This window comes from Podarcis vaucheri, assembly GCF_965113315.1.
Source record: "Podarcis vaucheri genome assembly, chromosome: 4".
In the NCBI taxonomy this organism is placed as follows: Eukaryota; Metazoa; Chordata; class Lepidosauria; order Squamata; family Lacertidae; genus Podarcis; species Podarcis vaucheri.
In genome coordinates, this window is record NC_138762.1 from 31878812 (window position 1) to 31896849 (window position 18038).

An 18038-nucleotide genomic window follows, 5' to 3' on the forward strand; every position below is an offset into this window, starting at 1 on the left:
GCCAGCATTCATGTATTTACATGTACACACTGCTGAAAGGTTTAGGATCTTTTGCTGGAGTTACAACATGTGTTTGTTACATAAATACTGTACATGAGTTCCGGCTACATCCACGTAACATGGATATTGCTGGCCCTTTAAGGACAACTTCACATCAATGTTGTGTGTGTATATGTATTTTTAGAGTTGATGTGTAAGTGTTGATAAGTATTTTAAAATGTTTTCATGTGGCACTGGCCTACTTGGTTCAGATATGCATTTTATTGTTGCTTGCCCTCGGATCGATAGGATGAAAGGTTCATTTATAACTGTAAGTGAGGAAATAAATCAATAAGGTATATACACACAGGATAAACTTGTGTGTCTATTTTGCCATTTATACCCTTTTTTTACAGAAGCAGAAAAGAAAGCTGTGTAAGAAAACAGTGAAGTATGAAGCTGCAGGCGGCAGATTTTGGTATTTGGGGTCAAGGGTGGGATTGGCTTGTATTAGAATCTGCAGTTTGGCTGACCAGCTCTACAGTATCCCACAGTTCTTAGTAGCCTTGTAGGATGAACCACTGCAGAGGCCTCTGGGTATCAGAATTTAGAAGGTTTGGCAAAGGCTGTGGCCTATCCAGTGTAAATCTATCTGTCCCCAAAGCATGACCCACAGGGCCAACTGGGAGGGCCTGATCTATGTCAGTACTCACAGAGGACCTGAACACTCTTGAACATAAATGATTATTTAGGATTACTTGGGGCCTGGCATGGAGAGTATGGTTCCAATAATTCTTCCAAACATGCACAGATGGATTAAGGGCTTTTGCAGAGTCTGAAGTCTGCACAGATTAAGTTGTATACATGTGTGAGGAAAGGCTGATCTACACTGTTCAGATGGCTGCCATTACAAAGCCTTCAAGGCACTGGAGTGTCCTGACAATGTTATTGGTATGCACTAATACTTAGGGCTGAGGAATATGTACAGCGGTACCTCGGGTTAAGAACTTAATTCGTTCTGGAGGTCCGTTCTTAACCTGAAACTGTTCTTAACCCGAAACACCACTTTAGCTAATGGGGCCTCCCGCTGCCGCTGTGCCGCTGCTGCGCGATTTCTGTTCTCACCCTGAAGCAAAGTTCTTAACCCGAGGTACTATTTCTGGGTTAGCGGAGTCTGTAACCTGAAGCGTTTGTAACCTGAAGCATCTGTAACCCCAGGTTCCACTGTACCTATAAGTGCAAGGGGGTGGTTTTGACTTTCTAAAACTATTCAGATTTCACCTAGAAGTCCAGATAAATAATCCAACGCGTCTCAACTCATTCTGAATGGGAAAGAAGTTTGCTCACTTCTAGTTTGCCATTTAATCACATTTATGCAAATAGCTGGTGATTACACCTTGGCTGGAGAATCAGTAAACTTGAGGTCAAACTAGATGAGATGTTAATCACACAGTGATTGTGTGGTTAGCTTTTGAATAAATTACAGGTGCAGGAACAGGAGCTAATCTGGATTGGGACCCTGGCAGGGGAGGGCAGGGGAGGTTTAACCCTTTGACACACACCCCTGCCTCATTGCCCCATTATGGATGAGGCCATTCATGTCTTCAGTTTACTTTTTAAAAAGCTATTGCTAATTGCATGGTATTGATGTCTCATCTGGTTTGGGCCTCAGGTATTTAAGGTTCTTTTAGTGGGAATTCTGCTGTTATGATTCAGAAGATATGAGCATAGGAAGTTGCCCTGTATGGAGTCCGGCAGTTGATCATCTAGCTCAGCAATATTTACACTGACTGTCCGTGGCTGTTCAAGGCTTCAGACTGGATACATTATCCGTTCTACCTGGGGTGCCTGAGACTGAACCTGTATGCAAAGCAGATGTTCTACCACTGAGCTACAATGATGAATAATAATAATAATAATAATAATAATAATAATAATAATAATGCCCCAGCCACACTGACCGACTTCCAACATAATAAAAACACTTCCAAGGAAATATAATAAATGAACAGAAAGAGAATAAAAATCCCACATATATACCAAGTGTAAATATTGCCACCACCCCAGCTTCCCCCTTCTTCTTCCTCCCCAATTTCATTCTGTATACAACATTAACAACTCACTTCAAATGTAAAAAAAGATTCTACAACCTGAAAAAAGACAAGGCATGTACTTTTGTAAATCAAAAGTTTAATAAAAATTGTTTGTTTGGGGGGGGGACAGCAAAACATCAAACATAAAAAACTTCCTGATACAAGACTGCCTTCAAAGGTCTTTGGAAAGTTGTGTAGTTGTTTATCTGTTTGACATCTGATGGGAAGGTGTTTCACATGGCAGGTGCCACTACCAAAAAGGCCCTTCCCTAAGATAAATATATTTCTGAATGCAAATAGGTTGTGGGGTGTAAATAAATGTAGTGGATTGTAAGCCTGTGGGCAAGAATGGTTGTGAATTATTATAAAGCTTGTAAAGTGCTCAGCACTAGTTAAAGACTCTGGAAATAACAAATGGTGGCAGTGGTGGAAGGCATGGCTAGAACAAGGAGCTTGTTGAGAGCAGTTCCTTTTTTCATTTTGCTTTTGCTTTGTACACTTCTATGGTGCTGCATTCATTTGTGCCTCAGAACCAGCCTGTCCCAACAAAAGCAGATGCAAACTCAGCATATGTTCCTCCTCCATACTCCCTTGCCACCTTTCCTACGTTTACTTGTCAGAAGCAGTTGTTGTGTGCGCCATCCCCATCTGTAGCCCTGCAGGTGCTATTTAGCTTAGCAATACAAATCTTTGTCTTTTATATGCCTCCTGCATCCTGTGCACCAAGAGCCAGAGAGGCGCCACAGACTGTCCTGGATTGCTCCAGACAGTGGAAAGTCTTGGAAAGTGGGCCAAAGCAGCGGCCTCATTGTGGGGAGGGGAGGGAAAACAGGAGAGGAAGTGAGGGTCACAGCAGGGAAGATGGGAAGCTCACTCTCACATTTGTGCACCTACTAAGTATGTATGTCATTGCAGGCAAAGGTTGAAAAATGGTCTCCTGTATAAATGCATCATGTCACCTTGGTGCCTCTTTCTTTACAGGTCTAGTGAGTCCCCTGGAAGTGTTCATGAACACAAGGAGTGTTGAAGTTGCTCGGGGCCAGACGGCGGTCCTGCCCTGTACTTTTACCACCAGTGCTGCGCTTAATAACCTTAACGTCATTTGGATGGTCACGCCACTCTCCAATGCCAACCAACCTGAACAGGTACCAAACTCTTGGTGGAAACACAGAACTAGTTGGCCACCCCCCCCCCCCACACACAATAGGCTCATGGGATGGCTTATAAATCAATGCAAATAACAGAAGACTTGCACTTCAGTTTACAATCTAGGGCTGCGTCGGTTGTGCTGGTTTCCCCCAATTACGTTCTGAAAATGTGGGAAGCAGCCAGACTATAGCCGCAAATGACCTTTTTTGGCTGTAATGTGTGAATGGACAGGCAACAAGTGTGTCTGGGGAGTTTCTGTAGCATATGTTTCTGAGACCCACACATTGACTGTTGGTGTTTCGGATATCTTCTCTGTGTTCAGCCACATCCAGCATGGCCAATGGTCAGAGGTAATGGGAGTTGGAGTCCAGGAAATTCTGGAGACTACAGCATTGGCTACCCATACACTAGGGTGTAGGAGTGCAGCAGACAGAGGAATTTCTGTATGAGGAACTTCTGATTTGAGCCTTGTGATGCCACTGGGTGTTGCTAAGAAGTAAGAGCAGGAGCAGTGACTTATAACTCACTTGATGTAATATTCAGATAATCAGATATAGTACAGGAATAATTGGTGAAAGGGCCTAAATATGGAGAAAGGCATGCAGAGGGTTGGTGGTGGAATAATTTAGTTACTGCATTCTTTTTTTTTTTTAATTATGCATTTATTTACTTTTCATTCTATTTCATGACTGATTTGGAACTTGTTTATTCATTTTCCTTATTCCTATTTGCTTTTGATGGGACGCCCAGCTAATTTTCTACTTCCTTTAACTTTGATACTTTCCAATAACAGCCTACAGTCTACTGGTAGGAAATAAAATGAAATTCAAATGAAAATCTAGGTTTTTCTCATTTATTTACATTGAATTCTGCTGGAACAGCCTATACAGGTCATAGTAAGGTTTCTGGGGGAGGGGGAGGATTGAGGGAACAGTTAGTCTATGCCTGTGCATCTTTTTTGATTACATCAGACTTGTCAGATTTCAGATAGGTGGGACAAAGGGTCCCTATTTTATAGAAAATTTGTTTCATTTTGATTCATTTTTTTAAATGAATGCAAACTCAGGCTTATGCTTGTTATTGGAATACATTGTCATAGTGAATAATTATTATTATTATTATTATTATTATTATTATTATTATTATTATTATTGAATTTATATACCGCCCTAGACCCAGAGGTCTCAGGATGCTTCACAGAATAAAATCAAAATATAAAACTACAAAATACATAATCAAAATAGCAACAACAACAAAATAAGCCCCCCCCAAAAAAAAACCCCACATTTTAGAAAGGCATAGGTTGTCAATCAAATCAACCAAAGACCCAGTTAAAAAGGAAAGTTTTTGCCTGGTGCCTAAAGGTGTATAATGAAGGCGCCAGACAAACTTCCCTGCAGAGGGAGAGCCACTGCAGCGAAAACCCGTTCTCGTGTTGCCACCCTCCAGACCTCTCGAGGAGGAGGCACACGAAGAAGGGCCTCAGAAGGTGATCTCAAGGTCCGGGTAGGTTCATATGGAAAGAGACAGTCCTTGAAGTATTGTGGTCCTGAGCTGTTTAAGGCTTTATAGGTCAAAACTAGCACTTGGATTTGGGCCCGGAACCTAATTGGTAGCCAGTGCAGTTGGACCAGGATCAGTGTAATATACTCAAACCGTCTCGCTCATGAGAGCAACGTGGCTGCTGAATTCTGCACTAGCTGAGGTTTCCTGACTGTCTTCAGAGGCAGCCCTATGCATAACGCATCACAGTAATCTAACCTTGAGGTTACCAGAGTATAGACAACAGTAGTTAGGCTATCCCTGTCTAGATAGGGATGTAGTTGGGCCACCAGCCAAAGCTGGTGGAAGGCTCTCTGGGCCACTGAGGCCACCTGAGCCTCAAGTATCCTGGAGTGCCCCCAAGCTACAAATCTGCTCCTTCAGAGGAAGTGTAAACCCATTAAGAGCAGGCGTTCTCCCACCCATCTGGTCCAGGTAACCACCCACTAGCAGTGCCTCAGTCTTACCTGGATTGAGTTTCAGTTTGTTGGCTCTCATCCAGTGTATTACTGAGGCAAGACGCTGGTCCAGCACTTCCACTGCCTCAGCTGCGGATGTAAAGGAGAAATAGAGCTGAGTGTCATCAGCATACTGCTGACAACATACTCCAAACCTCCAGATAACCCAACCCAGCGGTTTCCTGTAGATGTTGAACAACGTGGGGGATAGGATTGAGCCCTGAGGAACCCCACATTGAAGGTTCCACAGGCCTGAAAAGCATTCCCCAAGCAACACCCTCAAGGAATGACCATCCAAGTAGGACTGGAACCACCCCAAAGCGGTGCCACCCACCTCTAGTTCGGCAGCTGCTTCAGAAGGATACAATGGTTGATGATATCGAAAGCTGCTGAGAGGTCAAGAAGAATTAACGGGGACACATTTCCCTTCTCTCTCTTTCAACAGAGGTCATCATACAGGGCGACCAAAGCAATCAATACATATACATTTGAATTGAAATACACAGACGCACACACACACACACACACACACACACACACACACACACACACACGTTGGTAAATACTGCTGCTTTTTCTTGTGCTGATTTACCAAAACGTAAAATAACACATGCAAAACAGTAAAACAGCACACAAAAATGAATCTTGATGCAAATGCATAAAAGCCGCTTTATTTTCCCCTAATGCATTCTGCACATCGTTTTTATGTGTGGGTGGGTGAATGTGAAAGAACAGACCATGTTCAATACTCAGTACAAAATTTGCAAATATAAAATAGTAACAGAGAAGGGTTCCTAATGCATCGGTTCCACTCTGGAAATGAGACCATGTATTCCAGAACTCCAAAATGCAGAGGAGGGAGATATGCAAACTCCCACCCTGCTTATAAGCCTTTTTGTGTCCTCCTTCTAAAGAGAAAGACCTATAAAATTGACTAGGCTTGACTCTTCCCTTTAGGGGAACACTTCATTGTAGTTTCCCCTATATCTTTTAAATCTATTGTGCAAATACTTCTCCATGGTAGCAAAAGTAGAAGCAGTGCGTAGTAAGTACCCGGGAGCTCCATATGGCTTATCTTACCCTCAGAACACAATTGTTGTATTTTAATTGCACTAAAACCACAGGACACTGAAGCCTCTGTATAATGAGTGAACAAGTCCTCTTTTAGCCATTGCTTTGTTAAGGAGAAGTGTCATATCTTTGTTTTTCAGGTTATTATTTACCAGGGGGGTCAGATTTTTGATGGTGCACCCCAGTTTTATGGGCGAGTGGGGTTTGCAATGACGATGCCAACCACCAGTGCCTCCATCTTCATCAACAACACCCAGCTGTCAGACACTGGAACTTACCAGTGTTTGGTCAACAATCTACCAGACCGAGGTGGCCGGAATATTGGAGTCATTGGGCTCAACGTCTTGGGTATGTGCTTTGCTCTAGTCCAGACCACTAATAACCATGAAAAGCCTGAGACAGGAGGCTGGTTTTCCTCGAAATTTGAAATAGCTAGTCTGCCACATAATGGCACAGGTGGGACAAAATGTTGGGCTCTGTGAGTTCAAAACTACTTTCAGATGGTGGAATATTAGACCTTCAGGGGTGTAAGCCTAAAAACGAAACAAGGGAATTTCACCTCAAGTGGCTTTTCCCATTGTAGTACATGGTGACAGGAGAAGGTTTCTATTTTGTGTCATTGTGACCTTTAGGGAAAGAAGCCTAATTAGCATGGGGACAAAGCAAACCTTGGCTCTCTAGATCTAAGCTTCTGCTCCTGACATCACTTAACAGGGGTCTGCTGTGAGTGACGTGCACAAAGATCCAAACCAGAGGGTGGAGGCAGGAGCACTGTCCAAAACAAGTGAGGTTGAATTCCAGGGAAGGCAGATCAGGGTCTGTGGAGTTAAGAGGCAGGTCAAAAATAAAGTTAGACAGGTTCAAGACAGCAATGAGGAGAAAGAGGAGAAGGAGTTGGTCAGAGACCTCACATTTCAGACAAGTAGCACAGACTGAGAATTGGGCTCTGAGCCTAAGATTTTAAAGAGCCTGGTGTGCTCAGATGGGTCCTTGGGTCTGCTGACTGGTGATTCATCTTACATGGGACTCTTGGAGGCCAATTTACCAGGCTGTAAACCCAATGAAGTAGAGTAGGGCCTTTCAGTCCATGGGCTGGATTGATTCCTGGCCAACCAAGAAGAGTCAAGTGAGTGGGGCTAAAATGTCCCTGGGGCCTTAGGGATTTTTATTTTTATTTTTATTTAATTTTTGCCTCAGTCAACTTTTACTTCCCTCACATAAACAGACAATTTATAAGGGTGGGGTACTCCCTTCATTAAACCTTTGTTTCCAATTAAAGGGGGAATTCAGTGCCATTGATAGAGGAGGAAGAAAGTAATTTGACTTATGGTGTATACTTCATAAATGTAAAATAATATGAGGTGGTAGATTTTATGTCTCTTTCAGAATTTTTTTTTTAAAAAACATCCTTAAAGGTAAGCTAGCAGCCTTCAGACCACTACCTTGCATTACTGTATTACTTTAGGCCCCAACCTACAGAAAGGATTTCTCTTCTTAATCCTTTCAAAAACAGCATCCTGGAATCCACCAAACATTCAGATCAGTTCTACTATTTATCAACTTTCCCCCCAATATTTTGAAGTGTTTATGATATTACTACTACTACTACTACTACTACTACTACTACTACTACTTGACACCACAGGAGGAGAGGCTCACTGACCATTTCCACAATATTCCTTAGTGTATGCAGTTGAGCAAAACATGTTCATTCCAGTTTAAGTACTGACAGCAGTTGTAGTACTTGCTGTGTTAAATACAAGTGGGAGAAATGAGGGAATGAATGTGTCTGGTTCACTTTTATCATGTTCCTAATATTTAATTGAAAAAATTACTTGGTGTTTCCAAAGTTATCGTATCTTATTTTTCCCAACAGTTGTGTTATCTTTTTGCAAAAGGAATAACATGAAACCTCCCATCTTCATTCTGTTACCAGAATTGGCTTAAAGCAAAAAGTTTTAATGATATCTTTATTGTATAAGCTGGTGGGGAGCTGCAGATGTTGTTCTTCCCCGTAGAGGACACTAATCGAAAATGGCCACAATTAAGTCAGCAGTTATGACTGAGCTGGCTCACTAGCTACAAAAGCCTTAGCAGGTGACCTCGCCTGTTGCTTCCCCTATTAGTCTTAAGCCATCTGTATCTTTTGTTTTCTCAGCCTGTCTTTTTGTTCTCTCTCTTTTTAAAAAAATCAAATCAAATCTACACATACTCCATTATTCCAATCCTTAAGTTCATTTCTCCACATTTCTCTATCAGTTTGAACTCCCCCCCCCAATAAAGTCCTCATGAAAATTAGCGTTTGTGTGCAAAGTCATCCTACCATAAACATTTTTATGCACTTTTGCATAATATACACATTTCCTAATACAATGGATTTTTGTATGTGATTTACCCTAAAATGTGCATGTATATGCACTCTTCATTTTTGTACACATTATTTGGCTGGGGAACCACATTACAAAAGTCATACAGTTGCAAATTTTGAAGGATATTTTTTTTTGGAAAATGCAAAATCTGTAAGTTCACCTTCGGTTGTGAACTGAATTGAATTTCTCTCCCACTCCTCCTCCTCCAGGGCCTAGAGTCCTTACTGGTCACACTTTTCTGTTGAACGCAGCTCCTGACCTAACTGTTGCTCTGCAATCTTTTCTCCCTGCAGTTCCTCCATCTGCCCCAGTCTGCAGAATTCAGGGCTCTTTGAACATTGGCAATGACATCACGCTGACGTGCAGTTCAGAAGAAGGCATCCCTCGGCCAACCTATTACTGGGAAAGACTGGACAGTGCCCCCAAGCTGCCCCCGACAGCCACACAAGGTGATCATTGCATCCCCCCACCCTACAACTGCATTTTCCAAGAGAGTTGGTCTAATTTTCCCTTTGCTTGTTCTGCTGGCACTAAGGTCACAACTGCTGACGGACTACCTGGGTTTCAGGGCAGGAAACACCAGATCTAAGAAGGTCACAGTGGGGAGGGGAGTGATAATGTTGCTGTGATAAGTGCAGAAACTCACTAAAAATAAGGAATAGGGAGAAAAATAACGAAAGCAACCGAGCCTTTAGAGTACTGGGTGCCCTCTAGTGGAAATTCTAATCACAGTATTAAAAAAGCACACATACCTTAGAGCAGTGTTGGTCAACCTTTCTGCCCAACATGCCATAAATCCACTCCAGAGCATAAGGCAGTGCCACTGTAGGGTACACCAGTCTGCACAACTCCCGTTATTGTTGTGCAGTCTTGTCTCTAGCCTGTTGAGCCTGGGAGTGCAGTGCAGAAGAGGCAGGCCTGAGTGCAGGTCTGATGCTGTGCCATAATAGTTGGCTTGCAGAACTGTGCTGCAGCTCAACCACCCTTACTTTAGAGATGCATGCTTCACGTCTGTTAGGGATTTGAATTAACGAGCCAGCCCAATATTCACCTCTTGCATTCCTGCTGATGGTTCCACTCCAGTATGTGAGTGAAGGCTAGTTCACAGATGCTAAAAAAAGGGGGGGGGGGGTTGCAAAGTGTGTGAGCATGTGGGTGAAGCAGCCATGGGATGATGCACAAACAACCATGTATTGATTGTGCGCTTTGGTGGTGTGCTGAAATATTATCTTATATTGAAAAAATCATATAGTAAAGCAATCATTTAATTGGTATATTGTGTTGCCCCAATGCCACCTGCATTACTGTTTGCCAACTCATTATATCTTAGGGTTATATCCTAGGGCTGTGCTGAATGCTCATAGGTAAATATTTTTGTTGCAAAAGGTGAGCATTCATGAGCCTCCAGATATATTTCCTCAAATATTTAGCTGTGCTCATGCCTGTTTTCTGCTGTTCACTGCCTGTGTCAATAGGTCCTGGTGTAGATTTTATTTCTTTCTGGGAATAGTTATCCCAGACAATCAGGCTTCATGTAGCTATGCTGATAATATCAGAAGAACATGGGGTCACAAGATGTTATCACAAAGCCAATTCAAAGTGAGGGCAGTGTGTTTCCTTACATCACTCAGAGTGAGTAAAAACTTCCATCCTTTTTGTGCAAACAAACCCTGAAAAAATGTCAAAAGGAGTGATGGGGTGGGGGTAAAAGTGGCCACAATAACACATACACAACCCCTTTTAGCCGATATGTTTCATATTATTTTGTTACATTGTTTTCATGTTTTTAATTGATTTATGTAATGTTTCACTGGTCCAGCTCACACATAACACTAAAGTACTAAGGCATGGTATAATGTTATAAGGATGAGTCACAGTGAGCCTCAGGATTCCACACAACCTCCACCTCTTCTCTTCTAGTATGGTCATAAACTTCCACTTCCATTTCAGATTAGCCACAGCTCAGTTGTTTCATCAGAACCCTGAACTGCAGTTAATTTTAAGTATGGTTTGCAGAAACAAGCCAACTTCTTAAACTATGATTTGAAGTTGGTTTGTTTCTAGAAACCATATTTGAAATTAACCACAGTTTGTTTGTTTGTTTCATTTAGATAACATGGCAAGTTGTAGCTAATCTAAAGCAGAAGCAAAAGTTTTCAAACTCCTTGTGGTCACTTCAGAAGGGAGGGCTGATTGTCAAGCCTGAGACTCACCCAGGATCGTTGTACTGAACTATGCTCTAGCACTACACCCAAATCAGCCCACTGTTTTACACTTTGTTTGGACCTCAAAATCAGATATGGTTCTTGATTAAGGATCTGATTTTTTTTTCCTTCTGGAATGATAAAAAGCTGAGTAGTTGACAACTGCATTTGAGTTCCTTGTAAGAACAAGTGTTAGCTTGTTGATGGCCCTTGCTAGTTATCTTGCCTTATTCTCTTATCCTCAGCTTTCACATACATAAAAAATAATCTTTAAGAAGAAAATGTCCACTGTAAGCTCCTTAAACCCTAATCTTGTCTGTTTCTGATGCTTTCATCTAAAGGTTATTTTCTAATTTATCTCTTAAGAGTCTTGCATAGAATTTACGATTTACTGGATTTGCCTTTTCAAGGCTGCATTGAAATGGCTGTCTTTCTCTCCACCCCCCACATACCACGTCTCTAATTTAATTTATGTTTTTTTCCTTCCTTCCCATCTAGACCAAGTTCAGGGTACAGTCATTCTGCGCAATATTAGCACTGTGTCATCAGGACGTTACCAGTGTGTGGCTTCTAATGTCATCGGAAGCAGCACTTGTTCTCTTGAGGTTCAAGTGATTACACGTAAGTCAGTTTTAATGAGGGACTTGTCTTGCACAAGTCAGCCTCATGTCTCATTGCCTGTCAGAGGTTAAGTCACATGTTGGATGCAAGCAGGGTGTTCTTCTTACAGGAGCAGTATGTTGCCCCTCCCCACTTCCTCCCCATGCATCACACAGACATGGAGAAAGCAAAAGAATGAGTGTCGTCCTTCTGTTTTCCTAATCTCTGTGGTAATGTGAGAAATGAGCAGTCCTCAGTCTTGTTTGCAGTAAGATTTGTTTGTTGATTTTTTATAAAATATTTATTAAGATTTTACACAAAACATACAGAACATAAGGTTTTTTTTAAAAAAAGTTAAAAATAATTAAACCAACTATTACACATACAAAAAAGAAAAAAGAACAACAGCTAACAAAAAAATTACCAAAAAAGAGACCTAAAAAACCGATAGTTGAAAAAATAGAGAAAAAGAGAAAAAAGAAAGAAAAATATCTTAAAAAGAAATAATCCATTTTTCAATATCTTTAAGTTCATTTGCTTATTTCCTTGACCTCCTCACACCTCCCCTTTTGTATTCCCGTTTACAAAGTCCTTTCAGCAAATCCTTACCCTCTTTCATTTATCTTTACTCTATAATCTTAACCTATTATAACTATATATTTTCATCCAAATAACTATCTATATTTACATATTCTTATTAGCCTTAATACCAAAACCACTTATTTTCAGTCCAACATCATTTTAACATTCGTTAATTTTACAGTATTTCTGTAGATAATCTTTAAATTTCTTCCAGTCTTCTTCCACCATTTCTTCTCCCTGGTCTCGGATTCTGCCAGTCATTTCTGCCATTGTTTGTAGTAAGGTTTGGAAGCCTCTCCCCAGGCTCACTTGCCCCATCATGAATGAAATCCTTGAAACCCATTTTTTATGTTGTTGAAGCAGTTAGCGGGAAAGCAGAAGCACATCTTCTAGTAATGCATGAAACTTCGCTGCATGTGTGGAAATTTGTAGTCTGGAATAAGAGATGCTAATTGTGTAAATACTTCATTTTTATTTATTTAACAGATTTATGCACCACTTCATAGCATTAAGCCATCAAAGTCTTGTACAGGATAAAAACAGGATAAAACATAGCAACATTATTTCAGCAAACTCTAAAAACAATAAAACCATCTTTACAAATTCCAAAAACAGCAAAAGGATTTCTACAGATATAAAAATGTTCTATAAGTGACTGTGTAACTTATATTAAGAAAGCCTTCTTAAATATAGATGTCTTCAGTAACACCTAAATCTTATGACAAAACTAAGGTGCTTGAGATGCAAATACTGGAAAAGGAAAGGAAATAGAATTTGCTCAGGGCAAAAGAAAATGGGTTGATCCTGCTGCTTGCTTCTTCTTTTTAAAGAGCATGTTTGGGAATGAAACCTGCTGCTTTGCACCAGGTATTTGGACCCATTCTAAAAATAACCAGAGGCCCCCACCACCACCACCCACTGTATTGAAAGTGCAGTGTTTTTTCACACTGCACTGGCAGCTCGGAGCCCATCTATCACTGGATATAATTTTTTTCACTTACGAGGGTGACGGCTGATAATTAGCCATGTAGAAGATACCCTGCAGATGCCCACTGCACCTTTACATGATGCCTTTCACAACTAATGGCAACTCCAGGTGGGTGTGGGTGCGCATTGGATGGGGCTGCAGCACAATGGGTAGACTCCCTCCCCTACACAATGGCCCCAGCCCAAATGGATGGAAAAGCCCCACAGCTGTCTTCAGCAAAAGAAAACTCAATCCAATCACAGCTCTCCTTTGTAAGAGCTAGTTTGGTTCTCTAAGGGCTCGTTCATTTTTTTTTCAACCATCACCCTATCACTGATCTTCAGGTATGTGAAAAGTGCCCCGGCATGCTAGGCTTTCTTGGTTGTGTTTGTGAGCGAACAGAGCCATTTCATACCACCAAAACTAGAGCAGGAGGCACTCAGGAAGGCACATGCCCAGAGGCATCCAGTGGAGCAAGAATTTGGGACAATATCTGCCCACTACCAGCACCAACAAATATTTGAGGAGCGCATGAGACAGCATCTGAAGATGTCTCTGAGCTGCACTTAGTTGCCACATTTCTGTACTGTGAAACTCCAGAGCATTATTGGTTCTGGGGAAACGTTAACCCCTTGCTGCAGCAGAGGTCTTGTTTGAATGGGCTGCAGTGGGCTCCATCCTGAGAGTGCTTCTGCCCCACTTGTCTCTTGGGGTCCCACACTGGACAATAGCTTGTGATGGAGTGATAATTATAGGTGATACAAGAGATATCAAGCCAGGCTCTCCTGATGCTGAAAACCTGCTGAGGCTTGGTTGAACTCGCTCCATACCTTTTCCCTACTCTGACTTCTCATGTATTCCATGTCCCACACAGCTCACCCCCGGAGCTTTGGCCTGATTGCTGGAGCTGCAGCTGCAGGGGTCTTGGTGCTCATCATCTGCATTACCGTGGTGGCTGTGACACTCTTTTACTGGAAGAACAAACACAAGGAGGAAGAGGAGGAGGAAATTCCTAATGAGATAAGGTTTGACCTTTGACAAGATATTGCTCTGTCCCTTCCTTTCCCCCTGTCATCTTCTTCATTTATTACAAAAAATTAAATACCACTTATGAAAAAAAAAATCGTAGTGGTTTACAAAAAATTGTACATATAGCTACACAATAAAAAACCATACAAAAAGAGTTAAAATCAGAAATCAGCTAATTATTATGGAAATATATATTTTGAATTGCCTGCATAAGACTGATGGAATGGAAAAGTTTTTAGCAGGCATTTAAAAGTTGGCACATGAGGTGCCTGCAGAATCTCTGTTGGCAGAGATTTCCACAACACTGGGCTGATGACACAAAAGGCTCAGTTTCCTGTTGTCAAATGAGCTTGCCAACTAAGGGAATGACCAATGGCGCTCCAGCAGATGGTTTCAGTGATCAAGCTGGGATATAAGGGTTGAGGTGCCTGAGGTACCCTGGACCTAAGTTGTTGAGGGCTTTGTAAATGAATAGGGATCAAAGCAGTAATACCAGAGTTTTTGCCATAGTTTCTTTCCAGCTGAGCTGCAAGGAAGGTTCCTCCTACCTCTGTCAGAATAATATTTTAGTGTACACTAATTTCTTTCATGATTTTCTCATTACTAGTAGTGGCTTGACCACCCAGAGTCTTGGTACAGGCATAAAAGCCAGCTCCATCCATAATTTCTTCCTTAGGTGTTGCCAAGTGTTGACATGTGAACAAATACACCATTCCTGGTAATATAATAATTGATCAGTAGTGGGAGTCAAAGGCAAGTGCTTATGGGGTTCCCCACTTACGCCCCATTGATAAGGGGAAATGAAACCAAAAAGATTCCCAGAAGTGCGTGACCAGCATTGCTCAATTCTATAGTCGCTTGTCATTTGTCATTGTACTCTGTTAGACCTCAAGCCCAACAGCCTGATGCTCAGATAGAGGCACAGAAAATTGGATTGTAAGACTTAAGGTGGAGATGTCAAAGTTGGGCACATCATTGGGCCAACATGGCATCATGGTGTGGGTTATTTGCTTTTCTCCTTGTGCTGCGCCAGTGCAAAGTGTTTTCGTTCCTGCCGGGGATGGGGGTGTTTAGAATGGAGGACAACTACAATGCTAACAGTGGTCTCTTGTTTTCCTAGGGAGGATGATCTGCCACCCAAATGCTCTTCATCCACAAAAGCATTCCATGGCGATGCTTCATCCTCGGAGAACGACACTCTCACATCATCCAACACCTACAACAGCCGGTACTGGAACGACCCCAAAGCAAACCATGCCACAGACTCCTTTGCTCGCCTCAACAACGATGCGCGCCAGCCCTTCACCCGCTCTGGAAGCACCAGCGCCCGCCCTGTCTATGCCAATGGAGGCCACCCAGCCCCCCCTCCACCCAAGACATTGGTGGTGACAACCAATACAGCCCCCTCCCCACAGGAGATGGCCAGAAGCAATGGCTCAGTGAGCCGCAAGCCAAGACCGCAGCACACGCGATCCTACGCCGTGAGCCAGGCAACGCTGGAAAGGATAGGTGCAGTGCCGGTCATGGTGCCGGCGCAGAGCCGAGCCGGCTCTTTGGTGTAGGAAGTGGCCATGGTTCTGAGGAAAACAAGAACCTGTTGCACCGAGTGGGGGTGAAGACCTGGCCAAAACAAGAGACCCTCCTCTTCCTCCCTGAAATGCGTTGAAGGGGAACATCAAGCCTCTCCTCTGTGTCTTTCCCCCACCCCAGTCACTCCCACTGGTGTGTGATGGTCCCCTCCCCTTGCTTCCCACAACCCTTTTTATGATCTCAGGGGTCTCCTCAGCTGTGGCTGGATGTGCCAAGGCCAAAGGGAGGGGCACACAAGGCGTCACAGGGGGACGATGCCACACTTGGTTTACGAAGATCTACCTAATGAGGCCCCCTCAAGGATGGCAAGTGAGGTGGGGTTCAGAGGGCCCCATAGTCAGCAGATGAGCCATTAGCAGGGAGGACTACTCAACAGCCTTATGGATGGCACATTGGCTGCTTGGCTCAAAACAGACGACGAAGCTGGGAGGGGGGGGGGGAGTGGAAAGATGCTGGTCAAGCCAAGCTGGCCTCAGAGGGACAGAGAGAGAGAGAATTACGAGACAAGGGAGGAGGGGCAGATTGGGAATTGGTTTGAGGGTTATATTTTATTCTTTAGTTTGTTCTTGCCACCCACTCCTGCTTTCTCCTTTTCCCAGACTGGATGTTCTTTTCCCCATCCACCCGGCCCCAACCTTGCACTAGTTTTTTGGATGCTTCCAGCAACCCCTTGTCACCTCCATGGAAACTGTTGTGAGTCAGTCCGGCATTGTTCCCCAACGAGCTGCTTGGCGCCAGAATGTGCTGCTGCTGCTGTTTCGCTGTTGTTGAGAGGAGGGATTCATGGGGGGGGGGAGGCAGTAACGGTGCTGGTTGGAATGCTGAAGCCTCCATTGCTTATCGAGGGCTGTGCTGTGTTTTCCGGGTGTGTGGCTGGCATTTTGCAAAGAGCTGGGCTTCAGCGCCTTTGGCGTTTGCATGGCAGGGTCCGTCTCCTCCCCACCCACCCCATAAGGGCTGTTTGGGTCTGGCTTGCATGGCCAGTTGAACATTCACACATTTGAGGCTTCACATTTAACCTTCCTTTTCTTGGATCTTTGGGGCTTATTATAGTAAAGGGAGCAGGGAAAAAGAGAGAGACGGACAGACAGACAGATAGAGTGTGGGAAAGCAGGGAGCAGCAGAAAGGAAGGCTCGTGGCAGTGCTGCCCCCCCTTTCCCTCCTTGTGGCATGACTGACTCTTATGTGGCACCTCACCGTGGCAGGTTGGCATGGGGCCCTGTTGCTTCCTTGCCCCTGCCTGTCCGCCCAACTTGACAGGTTTCACTCTTGCAATTTTCAGTAGCCTTAATTCAAACTGAGGATTTAGAAAAGAAAAAATAATAATAAGCAAACAAGGGTCTTTTCATGCCGTGGAGGAGACTTAGAGCTGGGGGGCCATTTCCTAATACCTCGAGGAGGCAGAGCCAAGGGACATGTCACTTGAGTCCCGCTGTCCACACCTGCCTCATTTGTATGGCTGACACGCTGATCTCCTTAACGGGAAAACGCTCCCCTTGGAAGCTCTTCTTACCAGGCTTTCCTTCTCTGCACTGACAAACGAGAGAGAGACATATTTCTGATCTCACCCCAGCACTATAAAAGGGGGTGGCTTGTTTCACAGCCTCCCTCCCACCTTCCAATATGCACTGGAAATGGGGTTTGCTAGAGGTGGGTCTCTTGCTACTCTTCTGCTTCCACTCGGCTCACCCAGACTTCACACTTCCCTTCCAAATGGGCACAGAGGCATCCTCTAGGAGAGCTCCCTGCCCAGGCCATATTTCCTTTTCTACCCACACACTATCCTTGCAGAGAGAGTCCTTCAGGTTGCACTGGGTTTGAAGCTTAGCTGAGATTCTGTGCCTTCTTTGCTTTAAAAAAGAAAACAAAACAAACAAACCATGCTCTCCTTCTCCTCCTCCTCTCCTCTAAGCCCCTCTCCCCCATAACACATACGCAACTTGCTTCATTGACTTCCGAGCACACCAGGCAGACAGATGGGCTGCTGAATTTATACACATTTCCCAGGGAGCAGTCTCTCTTCTCATGTGCTCACTGCCGGTTTCTCCTTTCCAGACTTGGAGGTTGGGGGTTTTGGGGGGAGGGGAGGGGTGGAAGAGTGGCTTTAAAAAAACACACAGCAATGCAAAAATAGAGGGCGGGGGTAAAATAATGCAGAGACACACATTCTCTCTGTTTTTATAACAACGAAAAATGTAGGACGTTTTCAAGGAATGCTGCCGACGGCAGCTCACACTCCAGTGCTCGGAAAGCCCTTCCCGGTTCTACCTTTCATGAGACTGTTCGCTCTCCTCTTTCTTTGTTCTTTCTAATTGTCTAAAAAAAGGGGGGAAATCAATAAAACTTTTATTCGTATAAAAGGGGAAACGGTTGTCTGTGCATTTTGTTATTATTTCCTATGCTT

At 43.4% G+C, this 18038-nt stretch overlaps 1 protein-coding gene across 1 annotated transcript in view; it reads left to right on the plus strand.

Moving 5' to 3' along the window:
* IGSF11 (immunoglobulin superfamily member 11) overlaps positions 1–18001 on the plus strand; it is a 179023-nt gene extending 161022 nt beyond the window's left edge. Inside the window, exons 2-7 of the mRNA XM_082221588.1 lie at positions 3054–3217; positions 6433–6640; positions 8955–9110; positions 11364–11486; positions 13889–14039; positions 15164–18001. Of these exons, the coding sequence (XP_082077714.1) occupies positions 3054–3217; positions 6433–6640; positions 8955–9110; positions 11364–11486; positions 13889–14039; positions 15164–15605 (1244 nt within the window). The 3' untranslated portion in view covers positions 15606–18001. The remainder of the gene's footprint in view (positions 1–3053; positions 3218–6432; positions 6641–8954; positions 9111–11363; positions 11487–13888; positions 14040–15163) is intronic.
* The last annotated feature ends 37 nt before the right edge of the window (positions 18002–18038 follow it).